The sequence below is a fragment of the Melospiza georgiana genome, chromosome 1 (genome assembly GCF_028018845.1).
Source record: "Melospiza georgiana isolate bMelGeo1 chromosome 1, bMelGeo1.pri, whole genome shotgun sequence".
Taxonomy (NCBI): domain Eukaryota; kingdom Metazoa; phylum Chordata; class Aves; order Passeriformes; family Passerellidae; genus Melospiza; species Melospiza georgiana.
Genome location: NC_080430.1, coordinates 15,614,968 through 15,640,092, shown reverse-complemented (window position 1 = coordinate 15,640,092; position 25,125 = coordinate 15,614,968). Strand labels below are relative to the sequence as shown.

At 38.4% G+C, this 25,125-nt stretch overlaps 1 protein-coding gene across 4 annotated transcripts in view; it reads right to left on the bottom strand.

The window, feature by feature from the left end:
* Positions 1-25,125, bottom strand: part of ZNF438 (zinc finger protein 438) — a 52,251-nt gene that overhangs the window by 2,849 nt on the left and 24,277 nt on the right. For 2 of the 4 annotated variants that reach the window (XM_058040291.1, XM_058040283.1), the window contains exons 4-6: positions 17,676-17,732; positions 7,702-7,806; positions 1,296-3,138 (exon numbers count right to left, since the gene is read on the bottom strand). In XM_058040291.1, coding sequence (XP_057896274.1) covers positions 1,296-3,138; positions 7,702-7,806; positions 17,676-17,703 — 1,976 coding nt within the window. In that variant the 5' untranslated portion in view covers positions 17,704-17,732. The remainder of the gene's footprint in view (positions 1-1,295; positions 3,139-7,701; positions 7,807-17,675; positions 17,733-25,125) is intronic. The other 2 variants (XM_058040307.1, XM_058040299.1) reach the window with 2 other exon arrangements.

Here is a 25,125-nt window from a genome sequence, read left to right as displayed (position 1 = left end):
CTCCAAAATTAGCTTTGGTAGAAATAACCTTTTAACAACACCAGCCTTTAATAAAAGGCTGATAACTTTTGTTAAAGTTCTGTTTCAGAGAGGTCAATCCAAATACTTCTAGTACTGTGCTAGAAAAGTGAAAATTACTATTACCTGCAATGTACAAGTAAGAGAAATCTATTTTTTTACAGTGAGTGATCTAGGTCAATTTGAGGCAAAACCACCTCCCTTTCCAAGATGGAAACTATGAAATTTCAAAGTTTCTTGCCTTTTTTTTCTACAAGTCAGTAACATGGTTTAGAAAAGTTTAAATACCTAACTGGCATTTGGACAGCCCCTCCCCTGATTTAGGAGAGCTCTGTAATATAAAGGATACAGAGGCAGTCCTTGGTTAACTCAATCAAAACAAGATCTCCTCACTCATCCTCTCATAACATCTACAAGAAGGACCTCATAACACTGTGTATTTATACATATCAGACAGATTACCCAACAAAACAGATGAACTGAATGATTCACTGTGTGACACCTAAGACTGACAGGAGAGGACTGGTATTTCTTAGTCTCAAACCATTAAAGATTCTGACTGCTGCTCCAGAGAGTGGAGCTCTGAAAAGTAAAATGAGCAGAATGGAACTGCAGTGTTGCAGTGAGCAGTCCCATTGAAGCCCTGAGTGTTCTTCAGTGAAAATAAACGCACTGGAGCAAACAAAAAAGGCAACATTTATACTTCATCAAAAGATTTCACCTCAAAATCATAATACAGAGGTAAAAGTATGTTCTTTCCATCTTAATACAGCACATGTTAAATTTTCTACTTGGCTGAGTGACTGCAAAAGCAGCATTAAACTGAGGTCAGATTAGCTCACAGCACTCCCTAAAAGGAAGTGGAATAATGATATTTAACGGAGAAAGCAAACTACAGGCTAATACTGAAATACGAATTGGTTTTTGCTTACTGCAATTGGTTCCTTTATCTTCTAGGGAAAACCCCTAGGGCAGAATACAAAGCACTAGCTACAAGAAACCAACTGACCCAAATGTGGCAGCATATCGGCTGTTACTAGATTATATGCATATTTATTTTGGATATTCAAGTGTCAATAATGATTTATAGTCAGTAAATCAACTAAAATACACTGGTTGGTCTAATGGATTGACTAGATTCAAATGGAATATTTAAACTATTAGCAATCTCACTTGGTGGAAAAAAGCAACAATTTTCATAGTGGTAAGGTTTATTAATTTCCACTGACAACTTGAAATCCAGTTTTCATTAGCATTTAATCAGTGAAAACTCTCACCTCTCTGCAGCTTCTTCTGCCTCTTTTATATTCCCGTCTCTCTTTTTTGAAGTGTCTTGCACCTGCTGCTCACTAGTGTAGGGCTCTGTGCTGATAACAACCCTGTGGACTTCTCTGAGGTGCCCAAAGTACACTTTGGCATGGCCAAACACTTTAGCACAGAATTCACAGCACACCAGCTTTTTGGATTTGCCTTCGTTGTGATGAAGCTTCATATGGGTGCTCAGGCTCCCAGAGTGCATATATGCCTTCCTGCAGATCCTGCAGCTGTAGGGCCTCCTCCTCGTGTGCGTGTTCATGTGGTCCTTGAGGTGGTGCTTGAGGCGGAACCCGTGGTTACAAACATGGCACCTGTGCACCACCCTAAGGACAGCTGAACGTGCATTTCTGCTTAGATCACTTGATTTGGCTGACGGAGCATCACTGTGCTTGGAACTCACACATTTACTGGTGAGTGACCCATTGAGAAAGGAGTCCTGCCCACGAGACGGCGTCGCCACGATGGCTGCGGGAGTCAGCGGCGCGAGCGCCTGCACAAGCACCACGGGCTTCGGTCTGATACTGCGGTACCGTTTCACTGCTCCTGCTTGGTTGTCTTCAGGTGCCTCAATATCAACCTTGGCCCTCTCTCTTCCTTCTCTAAACTTATTAATGATGCATTTCCTTCGTTTGGCCTGAAAAGCCAATAAATCTTCCGGGGCTCTTTTTTTCCTGCCTCTTCTTTTAGAGGCTGCACTGCTCAAGTTTTTAAGACTGTCGACATCATCCTCTTTGCTGGAGGGAGAGAAGGTGTTTTCACCAATGGATTGTTTGGGGACTTGTGTAAATGATACACCTAATTGCTTATCAAAGGCTTTGGTTTTCATCAAAAATGGAATCTTTTCACATTCAGATTTTAGTGAATGATCAGGTGTGTCCATAACATTAATATTCTGCTTAGATTTACAGAACACTGAATTTTTCATTCTGGAGTAAGGCAAAATAGGAAGTTTTCCTTTTGGTGCTGATGGAGTCATCTGAATTGTACTGCCAAAAACCGTTGGTGACAAGACAGCAACAGGATTTGCAGAATTTGTGGGTTTTTCCTTTAGTTTCTCAGATGTCAGGAATGACTCTCTTGTGGTTTCCGATGCTGACTTCACAGAATGTAGACTCGGTTTCATGGGATTAGTTGTACTTGCTGGCTTGGATGGAGAGTCTTCAACTACAGATGGTCCAGAAATATTATTGCTAGCAATTTTAGCTTTGTTCATTAAAAGAGATCTAGATTCCACACAATTGCTTTTATTCCTTAATGCGGCAACTCCAATTTCAGCTGAGTCACAGTCTGCTACCATCCCTTGCTCAGCTGAATCTGAACTACAATGAGCTTCAGGACAGTCTTCATGTAGAGCAGTCATGGGGGAAGTCTGTGATGAGATCAGTGCTTTGGTAAGAATCTTGTTACGTGCACTCAAACCAGAGATTTGTGTCAGTTTTTTGTCACTCAGCAACTTATTTCTTACAGATTGGTACCTGGGGATGGGCAGCTTTAGGTTTTCAGAGGGGGCCACAGCTGACTGCTGAACTTGCTGAGTTAGGGCAGGTGCAACACAGGGCACAGCCAGCAGGGAAAAGGTGCCCTTGTGAGCAGCCACCTGCATGACAGCATAGTTCTGAGCTGGCATCACCAGGGGCTTAGAGCCTGAAGCTGAAATTGGTGTCATTGGCTCAGGCAAAGATGACTGAAGGCAAGAAACCACTCCAGATGTTAAAATTTTTGGTACCATTTTTGGAGCAATGGTCCTAAACTGACTTTTCTTCTGAAAACTTTGTATTATATCCGAAGGGGATTTCTGTTTATCTGTAAGGATAACATAAAACAGATATAAAATTATACACAGTATTTTTTAAAAATTACTCGGTCAAAAATAAAACTGCTTATGAAGGACACTATTACACACTTATTAAAAATAAGCTTAACCATCAAATGACCACCAAATTAAACCTAGAATTGTTAGTTTCATAGACAAAAGTACTGTCTGAAGCAACATGCTTGAACAAAAAAAACTTCTCTTAATCCAACCTTCATTGGATGTTTCATTCTAGGTTAGAAACTACATGATATTTCAGAACAAATACACCCACAAGCCTCTTCAGCCCTGGAAAAGCTGTGAGAGCATGCTGGCAATATTCTGCTGGAAAAGCAGGGACAGATTTAAGCTCCATGACACACAACTTCTCTGAGCACCAGCTCTGATCATGTATATCAAACAGAATCATGCCATCTTTCAGACATTCTCTACTATTTAGAATTTGTGGGTTTTATCAGATACAGACCAAAGTTTGCCTGATGAAGTCTTAGAAAAATTCCTCCTACAAAACATGCAAACAATGTATAATAAAATCAAGGAAGACTTGAAAAAATATGTGAATATTAACTGCTGTTTAATACCCAATCACAAAAATTACTCAGGTGACACTAATGCACAACAGAACTACTGCAGTTAATGATTTAAACACTTCCTTGAAAGATGCAATTTATCAAGGTTATATAACAATTTCTTCCTGTTTCTATTTGTGCTCATAAAAGTCACAAATGTTTTTAGTAAAAAAAGTGACGATAATGAAAACAAACAAAAGGAAAACGATAACATTCATATGCTATAATATACACTAGGTAGCAAAGACACCTGCTGACCTTTCAGACTCCACAGAAAAGGAGTTGATACATAGTTAATTGTACCACTACCATTTCACCTATCAGTCTCATTACCCACTCTCAAATTCAATTATTGACTCTTCCAGTTCTCCAAACTTGGAATAGGTTTCCTGGAAAAATGGAAATTGCAACCACTGAAAATTCAGCTACAAAGATTCCAGGCAGAAAGGCAATTTGGACATAAGCAAAAATCATTTGAGAGAGGAATCACATTTGAATTGAATACATGAAACTAAATGCTGCAACCTTGAAATACTGCAGTACGATAATTCCACAGGAAAGTTTCCATTCCTTGCCATTTTAAAGACTTGTATTACAAATGCATTTATATGTGATTCTGGACTTTAAAAGGTAACTGTGAATTAGTACCAACACAGGAAACTCCAGTGAATTTATCTTAATCCTGGATGTTCTTCTCAGACGTCACACACTTTGCAACAAGCACCGCAAGCTACAGACCTATCATGTTTCATGACCAGAACTCCTGGACACACACATATACATATTCATGGTGTGCACATGTGCAGTAAAGCCACTGCCTTCAGGACATGCTGGATTCACTGAGCAATCACATATAAACTGAACTGTTCATATTTGGTAGACCTGATGCTTTTCAAAACTCTTTGATCAGCAGATTCATAGAGCAATAACTATGCAGGGCATAAAGCCTTTGATCCTTTTATTGCCTTCTGTTGCATCAAACCCCAAGTCCATTTTGCACTTTTTTTATACTCCAGTTAAGTGGAACTACTGGGCACCACCATAACTTTCTCTCTGCTCAATGGCTGTAGAGACCTTCTGAATTTCTAGACATTCTGTGCAGACTGGGTTACTGTACACCTGGAAGTCCTACATAAACAGAGATCCCTGCACACAGGGCTAAATCCAGGTTTGTGCAACCTGAAAAAAGGAGAAACATGGTATGTTTAGAATTGTTTCCCTACAGTGTTTTTAGTATCAATTTTTAATTTTTTTTTAATCTAGTCACTAAATATATAGAAATTTTTACATTTTCAGCTACTAAGATTTCTGCTAGTCAGATGATGATTTGTTTCCTACAAGGTATCTTCCTGCTGCTTTTGAGTAAACAATTTAAGTACTTGTGAGAAGAAAAATAAAATTATGTGAAGTATTGCAATCGCTAACCAAACTAGCCCTGAACTTGAATGATAGTTACAGGTCAAATCATATAGCTTAAATAAAGCAGACAACAGAATAAGTGTACTTTCCTTTTAGGGGACAGAATCAGTTCTTATTTATCCAGATTATGCTTGTCATACACTGACAATAAAGACTTTCTCCAAGTCAGCAGCTATTCAGCTTGCCATAATATTCAACATGAAGCTGTTTCCATTCTCTCTCATTTCTCCTTTTCTTCCCTTTTTTATTTCAAAATTTCATTTATTGTTTTGCATAAAACTTTTAGGAATGCTGGAGTTTCAGCAGATTCCTACCCCTGCTACTCTGAGTTACAAGGCACCCACTCTTCAAGCAATGGTAACAGGAAAAGGTGGAAGATTTGCTGTGGACACAAATGTCATCTCTACAAATGGCAGCCATAAAAGCAAGGTTAATTTGAAGTTAGGAGGAAATATTTGTAGAAATAATGTATGGCATTAACTTTAAAAAGAACCACGTGTTTCTCAAATGCATTGACTTGCCTAATGCAGAATTAAGCAGTAAAATCACTTTTCTATAAAGAAAGTATCTCCACAGATTTTCTCAGCATTCCACAGGAGAGTGTTGCTCTAAAAGCCAAGACCTTCACCGATATCAAACACAAGATTCTCTTTGAAACAAGGTCTGTTTAGATCAATACCCTTCTTACACAGGCAACACAATACTAAGAATGGATAAAACTGCTTGAGAAGGGATTTTTATGTAGACACTTTTTCCAACTAGTGTAATTTTATCATAAGTTTTCCAGGCAAGCTGTGTTTGGTACCAACCTTAAGTACAATTTTTTTTTTCTCCTCCTTTTTCACAAGTTTACATTAGACATTTTAGTGCACAAATATTCATTGCAGTGCCTCTGGTAAGCAAAGGAATACTCAACTCTGCATTTCCCTGCCCTCCAACACAGCTACTGTGGTTAAGCTGCTTAGCCAGTGCCTAAATATAGAGCAGGGCTAGACGCAGACTAGCTGCCTGATGATGCTCCAGGCTCTGATAACATTTTAACATTTTGCCTGCAGACTGGGAAAGCTAATTGGAAGAACTGGTGCAAGACTACTTAGCATCTTGGACAGGAGAAAGCAGCCAGTCAATTCAGACTGGAGGTTCTACTGACCCCACCCAGAGCATTCAAGTATCATCAGTGACCAAAATTCTGCTTTCCATTTATAGCTGGTGAAAAGTTTCCACAACTCCCTTTGCACACAGCAAGAGCTATAGTAATTCATGGCTTCACCACACTGAAGGACTTGAATATGCTCCGGCTGGCTGGCTTGTGCAAAGGCAGCTTGGAAACATCATATGCATCTCTCAGGGGCATTCCATTTCTTCCAAATTATTTCTGTCTCTGATTCAAAGGACTCATTTTGACTTGTCATCTGTGACCTGAGGAAAAGCCTTTGTGCCTATGCAATCCCATGAAGTCTTTCACCTAAGATGGGGAAGTTTCAGTTAAGGGAGGCTCTGCAATGGCATTTATCAGGATGGTCCTTCGTTTTAGACAACATTCCTTCTACAAGTAAATCTGCAAATCCTTCACTGGAAGGCAACAATTTTTATACTTTCTTTAAAATTTTCATTAATAACAAAGGAAATAAATGAAAGCATTAGATTTAATATCTGAAGGATGAGAAGCTCATTTTTAACTACTGTGTCCTCAGTCTTTCAGATGAGTGTGGAGCTGGGACAACAGGTAGACACTTTTAAATAATTACACACAAGGCTAAACCAAATGCAGTTCAACCTATTTACTTTAAAAGTCTCTGTTAAAAGATTACTGGTTCCCATGCTAGGATCTGCAAGTATCAAATCCCTCAGATACTTGTAGGATATCATAAGCTTTCATCCTTTCTAAATAACCTTAAAATTGTATAAAAGTGGACAGTGACACACCAACACAAAAATCAGTGATGCATTAAATTCTCTGACAGATCCATGCTGGGAAGACTCCTCTGGAGGAAATGGAGTTTCCATGGGTTGCTGCTTGTTCATGGTTCCCCTGCCTTCACAAGCCATCCAAGTCTGGTCTACCTCAGCCTAGTCTGCCTTATTTTATGAACTTCCTTTAGTCTGTTCCCTATGTAAAGCACACAACATTGCTGAACTCAGATGCTGTAGAATGTTTCAGAAGAAATTTAATTTTCAGTACTATCTGGTCAATTTTGAAAATAACCACCAAACAGCCACAACAGAAACCACTGAGTAACAGTATTCATTTTTAAAATAATCCTTGTAGGTCCACCTCAGCTGTGCACATATGTATTTCATTTATGTAGGAATTGACATATGAGAGAAAATAACACCAAAAAAAGAGTAATCTTGTTTTGAAGGACAAGGCAGAATACAGATGAAGATGAATGAGTATTCAATAAATATTAATACTGCTGAGTCTTTTGCTGACTTTGAAAGGAAGAGTATCTTTTCTGTGGGAAAGAAAAAAAATGCACAACTGTCTAACACACAACATCAGATCTTTTTCTGCCAATGATAGTTTATCATTCATTTTGCCAAATCTCCATACACACTAAATACCTGTGGATACTGTCTTTCCAGCACAAGTTTCTTGCTTTTGCTGACCCAGCATACTTTGTTGGACACAATGTTTCTCTGCAGGATTAGCATGCAAAAAAACACCACCTGCAAAAGTGCTTCAGTTATAAATAGATACCAGGACAAAAAAAACCCAAAACAACCAAACCCCCAAAACCAATAAAACCCAGAAAAAGACAACATAAAATGTTAATAAAACATTAACTTACAGTTAATGCATTAAGAAAACTATGGCTTTTTGCTCTTTGCCATTTTTCTCTCCTCAAAATACACTTTAAAATCAAATATGTTACATGCCAAATGCAAGGTGATAGCTTAATAACTGAGTAAAGCTGGTTAATGTGGCAAACAGATGGGATGGTTTAGCTTCAGTGTCATGGCAGCCAGTCAACAGCAGCAAAACAAAATGCTTCAAAAACTGAAGATTCAGTAGCTTTATTGAGTAGTTTTAACACAGGGGCTAAATTCTATGCTCATTTACACTTTCCATGATTCCATATAAATAAACCGCAGATATTACAGAAAACAGAATTTGGACTTCTTTATTCAAAAGCAGTTTTGCCGAACACCTGTACAAAATGAGATCAGTAATAAAGCCTACAAACCATGAGTTTCCAGCTCTATACACTACAGCAATTAATTTGCAGTTGTTTTTACCTTTGCTAATAATAACTACCTGGTTGGAAAGTTCTGGGTATTTGCATCAGAAAATTTTTTAAAATTAATTTCAACAGAAAATACCAGCCATTCTCAGTATGGCTGCATAAAAAAAATGTAAAGGAAAGAAAAAGAAATCTAGTGACACATCTGTGCATCAGGTGAAGACCTTCATATGTGACACAGCAATGTCTCTTTTATCTGTGAAAACTACCCAAATTAGGCAAAGCTGTGGACTCTGGGCATGTGTTCAGCAGATCCTTCAAGCAGCTAACTCTTCCAATGATTACATCCTATTGAATGTGCTCCTGCTCAGGCTGGGCTGGATTTTCCCCAAACTATGGCTTTAGGTCCAAGCACCCAAGCTGGGAAATGGCCTCTCCTTATCTCTGAACTGCAGAGCTGACAGTGTGGAAGAGAAACAGGAGAATATACAGGGCAAGCAGAAAAAGGACAAGGCTAGAAATGAGACTTGAAAAGTGTCCAGGCCAAAGAGTCAGAGTGGGATATGGGAATTAAATGCAGACTTAAGACAGGTAACCAACATTACACATGAGGTGGAAAGGAGAAGCATTTAGGCCGAAAGAGGAATCTCACATTTCTTACCTTTTTAGTACTTGATTTTTTAAAGAGTAATATAACTATGTTTACCTAAGAGTGTTTTTGTGCAATTTAAACTGGCATAGAAAAATAAACAATACAACAAAGTATTTTAATGCAAGATTGGAAAAGCCCTGTAAATCATTCACATATACACTAAGATACAGAATGTGCAAATACACTTACAAAACTTATTCTGGTATTCCAAAGGAGGAATAAAATAATTTGTTAAAATTCTAGAAGCTTTGAGCTGTATCTTTAAAGCTATATATAAGTAAATCTGATTTAAGCATAAATGTGATTTGCTGGTTGTGCAATAAGCATTTTATAATTTAGGAAAGTCTTCTTTACAGACTGTGCAAATTTATTATTTTAAGGTATTAGGATTATAGGGCATTTCAAGAAATTCTGTGAGCAGTGGAATGCTCTCTGGATTCCTTAAATTGTCTCCAAAAGACTCTTCTTAGAAGAAGAGCACATTGAAATAACAAAGGTTCACTGTTTTTTACATTAATTGGACTCCATTAAAGAGGATGTTCAACATTAAAATTTCTAGTGGCGTTTTTCAGCATGGGAATAAGCCACAACTATTTTTAGTATAAACTGTCACCTTGCAGAGGTAAGTCATACAGTAATCCAAGATCATGGGCATATAGTTTGCATTTAAGAAGTTCTCCAGTTTCCTCTCTAATTGAGTTTTTTGGTGTTGCCTGAAATGTCCTTTCTGCACTATTAACCATATATTGCCAAAGTTTTTACAAATCTAGCATAACTTAAGAAAAAAAAAATAGTTTACACCACTTTCTCAACTTCCAGAATTGCCTTCCCTCTGTTATTTGAAAGTGTACATAGGAGAGGCCTTTCACACAGTCCTTTTCTCTAAATTGGAGAGGTACAGACTCTGTTGATATTGGCTATTGGATGGATAAGGAACTGGCTGATGCTCATGGAGAACAGCCCAATGCCCACATGGAGATGGGTGACACGTGGTGTCCCTTGGGTCCATACAGACAATGGCATTCAGTGCACCCTCAGCAAGTCTGCAGGCAAAACCAAGCTGAGAGGTGCAGCTGGCACACCTGGAGGATGAAATGCCCGAGGTGCCTGCACAAGATCAAGAAGTGGCCCCATGGGAAGCTCATGAGTTCCTGCACGTGGCTCAGGACAGTCCCTGGTATCAATACAGGCAGGGCCAAAGTGATTCAGAGCAGCTTTGCCAAGCACCTGGGGGTGGATGAAAAGCTGACTGTGAGCTGCAGACGAGCACTCACAGCCTAAAGAGTGTCCTGGGCTGCATCCAGAGCACCGTGGGCAGCAGGGGAGGGAGGGGATTCTGCCCCTCTGCTCTGACCTGCTGAGACCCACCTGCAGCACTGCGTCAGCCCTGTGGCCCTCGGCACAGGAAAGACATGGACCTGCTGGAGCAAGTCCAGAGTAGGACCACAAAAATGATGAGAAGGATGGAACACCTCTTATATGAGGAAAGGCTGAGAGAGACATGGGGTTTAGTCTGGGGAAGGCCCCAAGAAGACCTAACTGGGGCCTTACCATACCTGAAAAGGGCTGAAAAGAGAGACAGAGACACTTAAGTGCTTGCAGAAACAGGACAAGGCATAATGGTTTTAAACTAAAACAAAGTAGATTCAGACTAGATACAAGGCAAAAACTTTTTACCTGCCCATCACTCTCACCAGCATCTTGGCTTCAGTATCTCTGTCCCCAGAGAAAAGTATAACATAAAAAATACCCATACTAAAGCAGACTTGTTAAACACAAGTTAACACATTGTGAGAAATTTAGTCACTGTATCAGCAGCATTAACAACATGAATAATTAAGATATAATTTTTGATTTCTCATAGATTTAGATTTCATGGATCTCCGTATCATCCCACCACAAATAACTTTTAAAATATGTATGAAATACTATTTCTGTAGGGAACCATGAGTGACCAACAGCTTTGAGGCAACCTTTTGAGTTGAGACCTGAAATGTATTAGCCACACTATTCAAAAATCCCTATAGGTAAATCACTATAGGTAATCACTATTCAAAAGCAGCTTCCTATATATAATGTGAGCAATGCATGGCTTAACACAACCTCCTATTATAAAAAGCCTTTTTTGTGCTACTGTATAAAGGAAGAAAGTCTTCAAAGTCTTTCCTAAGAGTCAGAATACATATACATAAGAGATTTTTAGACACTTTTGCAGTGAATTTAAAATACATTTACTAGCAGATCTAAATGCTTTTTTAGCACCTCTCATGCAGTGTTTGTGAACTTTAAAAGCTTTCCATTTTTTGAAGGCACAGCCTTTCAAGTTATAAGCTACTCATTTCATATTAAGGTCAACAAAATTAATAGGTCTTAAGTAGATAAAATATTTTCATATCAAGAAATAAAAACTGGCATAAAGAAAGCTAGACATAAAGCATCTGTAATTACTAATAACCTTTTCCACCTTTACAGCTGAAGAAACTACACAGACTTTTCTGACTATGGCAGTATAAGAACTAAGGGCTCAAAATGGTGCCTGGCCTCTGCAACCACACAAATAAATGATTGAATTTAATTCCTATTTGAGCACAGAACTTCTTTTGGAGAGCCACTGTTAGATAGATATCAAAGACTGTATTTCAGCCTCTTTATGCCTCTGCTAGTTTCAGCAACCAATCATGTCAGCCTCAAAGCGGGCATCATCTAGAAACCTTGGTGATCTGACAGGATGCAAGTGAGTACAATGGAAATTATTTTGCTATCACTGCAAGTCCAGTGGTTATCTTTGTTGGTTTTGCTCAGTCATTCTGTTCCACAGAGGACACCATCCCTGAAGATTTGCAAAGCAAGGCTGCAGTGATGCAGCCACTTGGGGGAACTAATTGTTCAGAAAATAATTCAAAGAGGTGATGGAAGCATTGGTCATAAACCAGTAATTCATAACCCCCATACAGCATTGCAAATATAAATCAGGTACTTTAGAAAGTGGAGATAAACACCTGAAATTGGATTTTTCAAAATTCCTGAGAGAATTACCAGTGGAAATTTCTTTTAGTGAGCTTCAGGAAAGATATGGACCGAAACAGTAATTCATCCACTGTTAATTTATCAATGTAAAGTTTATTATCAATGTAAAGTTATTTTTAAAGGGTCCATTAAGATCAAATCAGCACAGACAAAATTTCAATATGCCTCATGTAAGTAGTAATTAACGGACTTATTTTCTATTAAGTACAGGAAACAGTAACTACCGAGACTGCTAAAAAGTGAAGGCAAAATTCTTCAAAAACTATGCAGCATGAAAAGGTCAAGTAGAACCATTTAATAAATAAAGTCATAAAATAATTTCTGATTAGATTTTTGCTCTTCTTTCAAAAAAAGAGAACATACCTACATCTTACTGAGAGTTCAACCCTCTTTGGGACATGTATGTCTCACTTCAGTAAGGGAATTAGGCCTCTTACTACACCAAAAATTTAATATTTTTCAATACTGACATGCAAACAAAAGAGAACACAACAAAAAAGCAAAAGTTTTATTCCTGTTAAAGAGTACTTTTTTTTTTTTTTGTGAGAATCAGTGCACTTTTTTCTAAAGAAACACTGTATGCAAGAGATAACAATTAATTTGCCACTTTGCCTCGATATAGCAACCATATTTTACTTGAGGCATTAAAAACATCTGCAGGGTGACTTCTGTAGTACAAACCTCAAAAATGTTCCCTCATGAACAGAGGATCAAAATATTGTCAGTCTTGGCCTGGACTATTTTGAGTCCTCTGTTATAAATTATACACAAATTTATCACTCTCCAAGGAAAGGAAAAATTGTCAAACGCAAAGGATAGCTGGAGAATATCTTCTCGGGGATTTTTTAAATTGATAATTTCACTGAAAATTACCTAAGTGGTCTAAGTTTTGAATGGGAAATCCTATCTAAGGTTTTTGTTTGCTCTAATTGTGCCCCCTTTTCTTTCTTCAGGAGCCAGATTTCTTCAGAAAAACTCTCCAGCTCTGGCTGAGATACACATAACATTGCTACCTGTAGTTAATTCCGCTAAAGATTAAAACTAAAATAAAGATTAAAGGATCTCCACAGTGCTTCAAATAGGTATGTATCTTTTTTCAAAGACAGACGTGACTCTGGACAGCATAAGCAAACTAAAACATCTTCTGAAATACTATTCCTAGCTAGGCAAACATTAGTTTTCCTAATATAAAAAATTATCATTTGCTGCTGAACTTGAACACAGCTAGACCTTACTGGCAGTAGGATGCAGCAGAAAACAATTTAAATTACAGTATCTGACTGGTTTTCCTCCTCCAGTGCATAATTACAATTATTTGCAATGCTTATTGACATGGCTAGCTCGCTCATGCCAGCCACCATGCTGTTTAAAGGCAGCGCTGGTTCTCAAGAGAAGGGGCTGGATGTGCTGTAAAGGAACAGTGGAATACACACACTGCTGACAGGTGATAATGGATCAGAAGGCCTGGCAGTGAGAGGCTGGCAAGGAGAGGCTGGTGCCCTTAGCCGGCCGGGTGCCGCAGCCCGGCGCTGCCGTGTCCGTGCGGGCGCACGGCGAGCCCGGAGCGGAGCCAGCAGAGGGAGTCGGTGCCCGTCCCGCCGGTGCCAGCCCGGCTCACGCCGCGGCTCACACTGGGCACTGCCCCACTGCCAGCTCCAAACTACACACAGGCCTAATCATTTGCCTAATAATCTTGTAATGTTAAACACAGCTTGTCCTGAACAATCCCCCGAGACACAGAATCAGGTACAGAACCGCATCCAACCTCTGAACAACTTTGTGATGAGTTAGCTTGGTTTTCCAAAACATTCTACCTCTGCAAACTCTTCAGTCAATTCACTGTTTTGTATAACTTGAGAGCAGCCTAAAGCTAAGCGGTTGAGCCTTTCCATTTGAAAGTAATAACTTCTATTAACATCTTCTATAACTGCAGTACAATTATTGTGCCTCAGATTAAAAAAAAAAAAAAATCCTTTACTGACCTTGTGTTAATCTGGTCAATGCCTGAAATGGCACGTCCATGTTACTAGAACCACCACTATTTACACTAGATGTTCTTCTTTCATTAGACATATGAAAACAAAGCACTGTTACCAACAGATTTTCCCATCCCAAGGAATACCCTGAAATCTTTGTCAAACTTTCTCGCTTTCATCATTGCTCAGCTCATCACACAAACCATCTGCATAAATAAAGATGCAAGCATCTGCTGTATGGCAAATGGTCTCAGGGGCAGATGTTTTTATCCTTGCATTCATGTCACTGGCTTGGATACATTATTTGAACAGATGTACACAATCTGAAAGTGTCGTGTCCCACAGTGAAACGTCTCCAACTGCTTTCTATCAAAGTACATAAATGCTATTTGCACCTGCATTTATGTTAATGATACAAAGGCAGCAGGGGTTCCAGCAAAGTGAGAGCTGATGCTAAGGAACACATTTACAAGGCTAATGGAAGTTTGAGATCTCCCAGCACCAAACACCATACTAACATGGATACAAAATGTGCAGAACCACACTTGACCTATGATTCTAAAAAACCTAAATTAAACATACTTGAAGGACAAAACTATTACTTTAGTGTGTGATATTATTTTCCAATGGATATTTTAAAAAGACAAAACATATTAGATTAACAAACCAGGACAGCTTTATATTTTGCAAAATATTTGTCTAAGATACACGGTTCTTTCATGATAGAGTCATTTAACAAAAATATTTTCTAAAATCTGACAATGTCAACGGTATTTCAGTTCACTAAGGCACAGTGGTATTGTATGCCATGATAGAGCATTATAAAAAATACCAACACTTGCTCAATGGCAAATATTTAACATGAGTGTGAATAGTCAAATATAATGCTTCAGTGATTGTTGTCATGTCATATGTTGTCATATGAATGAAATGATAATTTCATAATCCTGAGGAAGAAATAAAATTTGACAAGTTCAATACTTACGGTTCAGAAAAGTGCATCTAATTGAACATGGTGTTACAATTGCTTGCTACTTAAAAGATAGTCACGCTTCTTAAAAAATATTTTAAAACTGAGAAAAATACAGATGTCTTGAAGGAGTACGGATTAAATTACAGAACACCTGCTATTACATGACAAATGGCAGCAGTGAAGTGTTTAGCTGTCACTCAAAGAACTTGCACTAATCATTACTTCCATACTTAACTGAAAAATAACAAGCACACTCCAAGTACAGAAACACTGACAAATATGCCACATGGAATGCAACTGATGGATAGCTTCTATTTCCAATCTAATCTATTTCTGAAAGTTTTATTTGTAAGAAATGTACCAACATAAGAGCTGTACATAAATCATCACAAATTACTAATACCCTGCATGTTTTCAAAGTGCTACATTTAAGAAACAAGTGGTACTTGATATAAGGACAGAAAAGTATCATAGTAAAAAAAAATACAGAGACTAATGTGTTTGTAGAGTATCATCGTTTCACACTGATATCACTCCTGGTCATGATCTAGGGAGGCGCTGCAGAGAGATCTGGACAAATTAGAGGACTGGGTAACCACCAGCCACATGGAAGTCAACAGACAAAGTGCTGAATTCTGTTCCTGGGATGGGGCAACCATGGATGTATGGACAGACTGGGCAATGAGAGGATGGAGAGCAGAGCCATGGAAAGGGACCTGGGGGCCTGGTCCATGGCAAGCTGAACCTGAGCCAGCAGTGCCCTGGCAGCCAGGAGGGCCAACCCTGTCCTGGGGGGCATCAGGCACAGCATGGCCAGCAGGGCAAGGGAGGCATTGTCCTGCTCTGCTCTGCCCTGGGACAGCCTCACCTCGAGTGCTGGGGGCAGGTCTGGGTGCCACAATATAAGAAAGATACAAAACTGTTAGAAAGCATAAAAAGGAGAGCCACAAAGATGGAGCAGGGCCTTGAGGGGAAGCCTTGTGAGGCAGCTGAGATCACTTGGTCTGTTCAGCCTGGGCAAGAGGACACTGAGGGGAGACCTCACTGCAGTCTGGTGAGGGGCAGAGGAGGGACAGGCACTGATCTCTGCTCTGGTGATCAGTGGCAGGACATGAGGGAATGGCCTGAGGTTGTGTCAGGGGAGGTTTAGGTTGGAATCCAGAAAAGGTTCTTCACCCAGGGGGTGGCTGGGCACTGGGACAGGCTCCCCAGGGCAGTGGTCACAACACCAAGCCCAGTGGAATTCAAGAAGTGTTTGTACAATGCTCTCAGGCACAGGGTGTGACTCTTGGGGGTGGGGCTGTGCAGGGCCAGGAGTTGGACTCTGTGATCCTTGTGGGTCCCTTCCAACTCAGCTTATTCTGTGATTCTGTGACTTCTAGCATGGAAGCTCACTGCCAAGTGAGCTTTACCATTCCCTCTGGGTACAAGTCAGTAACAGGATACTGACTGGAATGGACTTTGATTTAGGAGAAAAAAGAAAAAGCCTTCAAAAAAATTTCAAAGCAAATGCTTAATCAATTTAAAGTTTACATATAGCTTCACAGTCTCTGTTCTCCTATTACTATTCAGAGATGTCTTTAACGTAAGACTATAAACAGAGTCAAATTCCTGTTACTTAAAGAAAAAATTAAATTAATGCTTTTAAGTATTAGAAGTGAGTACTTTAGTCACAAGCATGAGAATGTAGAGCACACTCTGGGGTGGGCAGCTTTACCCAACAGGAAGTACTGTCTTCCTTGAAAGAATAGTCCCAAGAGACACAGAACTCATCAACTAAGATCAATCAGAATGACATGCTTCTGGAACAGCTTCTCAGAATTATTAAAGCATCATAAAAATACTCAGTCTTCACAAAACAGGCAAAGTATAAACTTACATGACAGTAAAAGCTCAAGGCTTCAAATAAAGTAATAGATAGTGCTATTCCTAATTAACATAAGTACTAACAATGGAAACTTAACTGACAACCAGCAATGGTTCTGAAAGGTCCATTAGAGCTGATGTCATACCCATCAAACATTCACTCACATTTAAGTATCATTAAAAATGACATTCATGTTAAAAATCATACTTAAACATTAGCATTGAGACACAGATCAAAAGAGAAAGGAAACTTAAGTTACAGCTACACATTTAGAGGCTTGAGAATACATAAATACCCTTACTAATAACAGAGGGAAAAAATCAAGACATCAACCCTAGTGAAAACTAAATCAAATGAAAGACAACTTTTGAAGAAACCACATAGAAGAAAGAACTAAACACACAAAAAAATTAGTAAGGATGGGAATGCTGAAGAAAAGGCATTAAAAAAAATCCAAGTTAATGTTTCTTTCTATTTCTACTAACAGTGTAGCATAATTTGCAGATAGATTTAACCCCATTTAATATGGGGATCAAATATAGCAGGGATTTTCAAATATATGAAGATTTAAAAAAAAATTAATAAAACCTGAATACTTAAATCTGCTGAATCAAAGAAGAAGCAGATTTATGCACTTCAGGTGTTAACAGTAATTAGCAAAGCCCTAAAGAAGAATACACTTTTAGCTATTGTAATTGTTTAACGTGATAAATGCTGCAGTAATGGCTTTTTTTTCCAAATCATACCACAGCAGAGTAGTAGACACAAGTAATACAGTGATTAATAATGATGATATTTTTTCCACATTTTGAACCACAAGCATCTAGTTTCTAAATAAAGTATAGAAAGCATACCATACCTGCAGAAACTGTTAACGGATTCTGCATTATGCCCTTTAACAGTTACGACAATGTTCCTAGAAAGAAATACAGATACTTAGAAGCTCTGATAATTTCTTACAAACTAACAAAAAAAAATGAACAGGACAACGGCAATAGTTTCCAGATTGTATTTCAGAATGGATCCCAATACGTCCACAGCGCTCATGAAAACACCACCAGAGATTTAAACCAAGGGTTTCTTTGGACCCCTATATGTGCTCTCCATATTTCAACACTACTAACTTAGGCTTCTTGTGATTGAACAACCTTCTTAAAGCCAGGAAAGAGGACAGTCATGAATCCCAAGGTTGTTGCAGAATAATCCGTTTGTCAGAGATGAGCCATTTGTTGGGTGCAGAGAAACTCGGGGCTCAGTATGAGATCAGCAAGCTCTGTTTATTGAAGAGAGCATCAGTCACTTATACAGAAAGTAATAAGCTCATGAATATTCTGTAATTTATACCATCCATTGGCCTCACCACAACATCAGCTCTGCCCCATTCTTTAGGGGTTACATCTCTTTTTTCTCATGTCTCTTTCACTATTTGTTATCATACTACAGCTAGGCCCAAGGACACGCTATCTTGCAGGTGCAGGACTTGGAATTAGCCACGGCCTTGTACTTTTACAATTCTCTAGTCAGCTAAAATCCCAACACAACGTGGCAATACATTCTGAAGAAGCACAGACAAAATAGGGTTAAGCAATCATTTCCCCTCAAACATGTGGACCTGTAGGGGAGGATCCAGAGGAGAGTCCCAGTGTTGATCAAAGGGCTAAAGCACCTCTCTATGAAAACAGAGCTAGGGCTGATCAGCCTGAAGAATGGAAGGCTCCAAGGAGACCTTATAGCACCCTCCAGTACCTAAAGGCAGCCAGCAGAAAAGCTGGAGTGGACTTTTTAAAAGTGCATCTGCAGATAGGACAAGGAGTATTGGCATTAAACTGAAAGAGGATGGGTTTAGATTAGATACTAGGAAGAAATTCTTTACTGTAAGGGTGGTGAGGCACTGGAACAGTTTCCCTAGAGAAGCCATGAATGCCTCCCCAAGGCCAAGCTGGATGCAGCTTTGAGCAATGTGATCTAGCAGGTTACCTGCCCAGGCAGGGCTTTGGGACTCAGTGGGGCCTTTAAGGTCCCTTCCAACCCGAATCATTGTGATCCTATGTGACTGCACGGATCCCACACAACTGTCTGACCAGCAGAATCCTCCATGGATGCTACAATGAAGATACTACTTTGCTCTTGTGAACCAAACATTACACTGCCACCTGTCCTGAATGTGTTGGTATTTACAACAAGATGTGATGCACTGCATTGGACAAAATGGCTTTACATCAAATGGCCACCCCGTAAATGAAGAGTTGGCCACTTCTTTCCAGTGCAGCTCAGTGTGCTGTTCAAGCTCTGCTGAAGTGGGATTCAACAGTCAGGGAGGAAAGACACAGGATAACACAATGACAATATAAAACTGTTGTTATCCACTTAGATTTATTTTTCATGAAATGGCCCAGCTTTTGGAATGGCTGCATCATAGTTTGGTTCAACTGAACACCAGTAACATGTTAGACATCACAAAGGGTATGAAGCTCTTGTTCTCCTGATGCAGCCAGAGGCTTTGGGAAGGTAACAGAAAAGTCCATTGACTGAACTAAAACTTCTTGAGGATTTACTCAGATCTTGGCTTTCATACCAATGAACATCTACAACATTTCCACAAACAAAGCCAGCTGCACAGGTGTGGAGATTGCCGACTTTCCTGACCAATTCAACAGCCAGGAGAACCTTACATAAAGAACATGCCAGACATGCACTCAAGACACACCTTCTGAGCACATGAAGTACCAAAGATTAGTTTTGCTTAAATACTGAATACATAGGACAAATAGTGATGTAAATCCCAAACAAAATGAGCCTTGAACATATTTCTTTACTATCATGCAATTGACTCTCAAAAAGCAATGGTGAGGTTCTGGAAGAAGATGGTTCTCTAGGTAGCAGTAAAGTAAAAGGAAAACCAGTTCCATTTTCAGGAAGCTCAACCTCAAAGCACAGAAGAACACTGAGCATGGCTGCTGTGAGGAAACCTCTCACACAGCAAACAGGAGAAGCTCTCTGGCACCTGCACCTTCTGTCCTGAGCCATGGCTAACATGCATGCTGGTACATCAACCAGCACCTCCAGGCAGTGGCTTCCTGATGCCCATCAGCAGATCCCCAGCTGCCTCAGAGAGCCTCTGTCCGTGGTACTTGAGCAGCCAAGCCATGAGCTGTCAGGCCCAGCACCCAAACACACACTGGCTCATCTAAACGCAGATGGATGTTGTGGGAACATACAGACAGCTCCCTCTGCACATCCAAGAATGGAACACATTGGCCACATTGATGTAATTCTGGAATGGTGAGACACGTCCAGAAATCAGTGTGGCTTTCCAACTTCTGTCACCCACATGGTAGGACATCCTTCTTTAAGGCCATATTGATCAATAACAGCTTTTCAGAGAATCAAAGTCTGAAGTTTTTCTCCCTCCTCAGTATTTACAGGACTCCAAAACACACTGAAACATTTAAAGCAACACATATTCTTGTAAAAATAATTTGAAAAATTATATTCAAATAAAGCTTCTCAAAATTATTATTTCAAAGTCACCTTTTTTTTTAGGTTTCCATGGTCTTTCCCTGTGTATGGGAGCATTAAATAATGTTAAGAGGGTGCCTCATCGATAGTTACTATCTACTTTTAGAATGACAACAAACCAGACTTCAGGATACAGATCAACAATTCTTAGAATACAACAGGAAATAGAAGCTCCAGACATTTTTCCAATGTTCTTCCCAGACACATTCACAAACCCCTACACTACAACACGAAATTCAATCATATAAATCCAAACATTTTCCAGAGGCATCTCTGATTTGAATTCAACTCTAACTGCAGCAAGGTAATGGTATTAACCTAGAAAATCACTCCTTATTTGACAGACATTGATCACCTGCTCTTAATAATAATCATAATAATTTTAAAATAGTATAATTTCTCCAATTAACATTGATAATTTCTTTTAGCAATTCATGAATAGTATTTTTATTATTGTTGTCATATGAAAGAACCTTTCACTACACTTTATTTTTGGAGATATTTAAACAAGCAACCTCCCTTTTTGGAAAAACTGAAGAGCTCAAGATTCTGAAATCGGGACAAATTCTTATCCCTCCATTTTTATCTAATCCTTATATGTATTATGTGTTAAAGCATGTTTTCTTTGACTACATATAGTTTACAAAGCAAACCATAAACATTGTGCATTGGTCCCATCTGTGTTTTACACTGTTTTCAAATACATCAATTGTGATTCTGTCTTTTTGATCCTTCCTCTGACAGTTTTTGACACTTTCCTGCTAGGCTCTAACATGTTTAACAGATATTTATTGTCTACACACATTTTATGCATGTCCTAAACAGAAAATGCAGTCTAACTAAAAAGTTCTGTACAGTACATTGATTTAAACTTTTAGAATTTGAAGATTATAACCACAAAACTATTTATGCCTGCCCTGAGCAGGTTTGGGAGGTTTTTTTCCCATTTCACTATAAATCTGAATTGGTATGACTACTTCCCATTAAAAAAAAAAAAAAAAACAACAACAAAAAACCAAAAACAAAACATGCCGATGTTCAAAAAAAGCTACACTTAGAACTAAAATTAATAATTAAATTTTGTACTTCTTTTACATTGCTATATCCAGAAAAAGATTTAGGCTGGTCAGCTACTAATAATTCAGTATGTCCTGATGCTTTCATTGAGTACTGAAGAGGCAAATGTTCTTTCACTCTTCTCTGGTTATATTTCAATCCAATACTGGTTTTTTCCAAATACATTGATTTCTATCTGCCAATATCATAAATTCTTCTCCACCCGACAGCTTATCAAAATGATAAAAATTCTTAAAATTGTATATAATCTTAAAATTTGTTTCGCTCAGTTTATAACTCTACCATAAGGCCCTAAATAAACTCATTCAAGTCTCAGTGTTCCAGAACTCAAATTAGTTTTCTAGAAATCTGCTGCTGACTACTCAGAGATGAAAAGAAATCTATTATAAGAATTTCAAGTGAAGTGGAGTTGAAGCTGGACAGAATTAGAAAGTAAAATCTCTCTTAATGCCATAAAATAACCTCTATCATGCCTGTACTATTCCTCATGTTACCAGAGAATGAAAGGATAAATTTCATTATTCCTAAGAGGCAAAAATAGCAAGCAAACTGGAAAAAAAATCCCATACTGTAATTCAGTCTTTAACATCCAAAGGAAGCAGAGCATATACGTGTAATAATTTCAAAGCAATTTTCACAGGAAGATACCCACAGGTCTTTTATATGAAACAGGTGTCCTGACAGACACACTGAATATGAATATCAGTTGAACCCAATTAACCTAATTCGATGCTTGTCCATACTAAGACATTTATCTTAGATGTTACACAAAATCCTTTAGGATATTACAGAGAAAGCGATAAATAGGCTGCAAAGGTTATGACATTAATTTTACTGTCATCCTCATGCTTTAAGCAGACATCAAAACTAAAAACCTCATCCTCTGGGAAGGAAGAACTACCTGAAAGTAATTATAGGACTTATTATCATAACAGTATTAAACTAGACCACTATGACCCTAACCAAATTTATTTTTGGTACCTTTTGTTAAAAGAACAAAGTGTCTCAATGACGACTGCACCTTCTAATACAGTGTACATTAGTACAGGCACTAGAAGAAAGCATTAAATCAAATCTTGTAACTTCATATTAGACTTAATTATGAATTTTAATTTAAACTAAGCATGTAAAGAAATATTATGTAATTTAATTTCAGAAGGAAAGCATCCAGCTAAAAAGAAATATTAAATACTTATTACAGTTTAAAAAAGACATTGTCCTGACAGAAGCCCATGAAATGCCCATTTGTATTTCAAAAGCAATTTTATTCACTTCATTTTTCACACCTGTTCTTTCACATACCATGCCATCTTGTAAATGAGTGCCATGCAAACAGTATTTCCCATAATTTAGAAACTTTTCAACTGAAACCAAGTTCCCCAAAAAGCCTGAAAGTATTGAATCAGCACAGCTTCCAGGAAAGTTGGGAAAATCCTTTGTTATACAAAGGCCAAGTTAGACTTGAAATAAAAGATTAAAACATTGAAGCTATGAAAAAATAGAGAGGGAGATAAAAATGACAGACACAATGACTGACTAGCGTAACACACAAAAGCATTTGTTCAAGCAAGTGTATTTGCCAAAAGCCTGCAGTGCTTGGCTACTTAATAAAAATCAAGCACAAGGCATTAAGCCAATTTCTTTAAAAAATAAAAACCCCTCCAAAATCCTAAATCCCAATAACCAAGCAACAGCTGATTTGCATTTCTGAAAACCTGCAAAAATATTCTACATTTCGCCATTCGCATCTTCAGTCTCAAATGTCTGATTTACTCCATGTTTTCTATTTTTCATATTTTTACATCAGGAGTTGATCCTGTTTCAGATCCTAGTCTTCCTATTCTATACCCAAAGAGATATGCATGTAGTCACAAACAACAGTGTGTGAAATTGCTCACTGCTTATGTTTCCATACTTAGATAATTCATCACGGAGAAATGCGTGTCCATGGCAGAATTCTTTTGGCTGAGCCCATTAGATGACTTCAGCAGAACCACAAAAAGAAAGAGATCAGTACAAACCCAGCAGAACCTAAAACCCAGGCTATTTTTAAACTTTTGGTCATCCTGTGAGATGGACCAGCCCGAGCGCATTTCCTGAACTTCAAGCCTTGCATGCACTGAATGCCACAGGGGCAATCCTGGACAAAAATGCTTCCCTTCATACTCTGCTGGGTGATGTGGGGAATGGTTGGCTGGCAAGCCTACACTCTGCCCATCTGTCAGAGTGGAACTGTGCCTACACGACAGGTTCTATGCCACTTTCAGTAACATGTTGCTGAGAATAAAAGCTTATTTATGAAACAACATAGGGCAACATCAACGTTCGGCTTAAAATAGCAGGCAAATGAAAAATGATTGCTTTTCTTGAGGAGATAAGTCTTTTGAAATCAGCCTGGAGGTTTTTCACTTGTATGAATAAAGACTAGCAAATACGCTGCAAGAAATGAGGCTGTTTCACATATTTTCTACTATTGTGGCCAAACTAGCATACAGTCTCACTAATTATTATTTTATAACTATAACTATCTCCAAAAAAGCAAATTCAAGGACCTGCAAAAAAATGTATTAAAGTGAAATTTCTCAAAAAGACACTGGGAGAAGAGAAGGCTAAAGAAGGTGCAATATTGAGTCTTCATTTTATGAAATGTATGTGTATTAAAATAAAGTGTACTAGAACAATTTTTATGACTATAAATAACCCCAACTATTTTCCATTTAAGAAAACAAATCCATTCTGAAAAAATTCAAAAGAGCCTGGTCACTATTATGCCTAATATTAGCCAATTCATTGAATGGCAAAAAATAACATCTTTTTTCCCGAATTTCCAATTTAAAAGGACAGATTGCCATATTATGTTTTCCTTAGTAAGTTCCATGTCTGGGTTAGACATCTTTGCCACTACCTTGTATTAAAAGGCCAAAGTTCCTGATTTAATACACAATCTTGGTTGTTACTGGTGTGAACGTAACTGTGAAATGATGAATCAATACAAATGGATAAATTTTGTTCTTGACTCTTAGGACAGCTAAAAAAATAGTTCTGGAAAATACAAATTTCATTTTTATAGCATACTACATGAAAACTATGCTGCCCAGAGTTCTTACCATTCAAATTAACTTAATATTTAAAACAAAACAAGAAACAGAAATGTGTACCATTCTGAGTGGGTAATGACTAACCTAGAATTCACTTTATAATTCAAACAGGACAGTTCCTTCTACTCCTGTTCCTCCCCACCACCACATTATCCTGGTTCTTAATTAAGCACTCATTTATTGCTTGGGTCCAAATTGCTTAGAAGCTTTGCTGGGATTCTCAACAATGCAGTTTCCTAAGACACAACCTCTGTATCTTACACTTCTGTCAGCAATATATTACATAATTCATAGTGGAATTGCTGCACACCACTATGGTTTTCAGTTTGTAATACCTAATTAAACTCTGAGACTTTCTGGCTTTTGATTGTAATTAATTACTGATTTGACCTGACTACATATTTTACTTCTCACTGTGTACCTGCTGCAGTGCATTAGCTTTCTTTTCAGATAGACAATATCACAAATACTAAAACAGCAATTCCATTGGAGTTACAGTAAAACTTCACAGAACCAGACAAACATCTGTGGCTGTGTACACAGCTACTCACAAAATCATTCAGGTTGGCAGAAACTGCACAAGGTCATCCTGCCCAACTCCCCTGCTGAAAACAG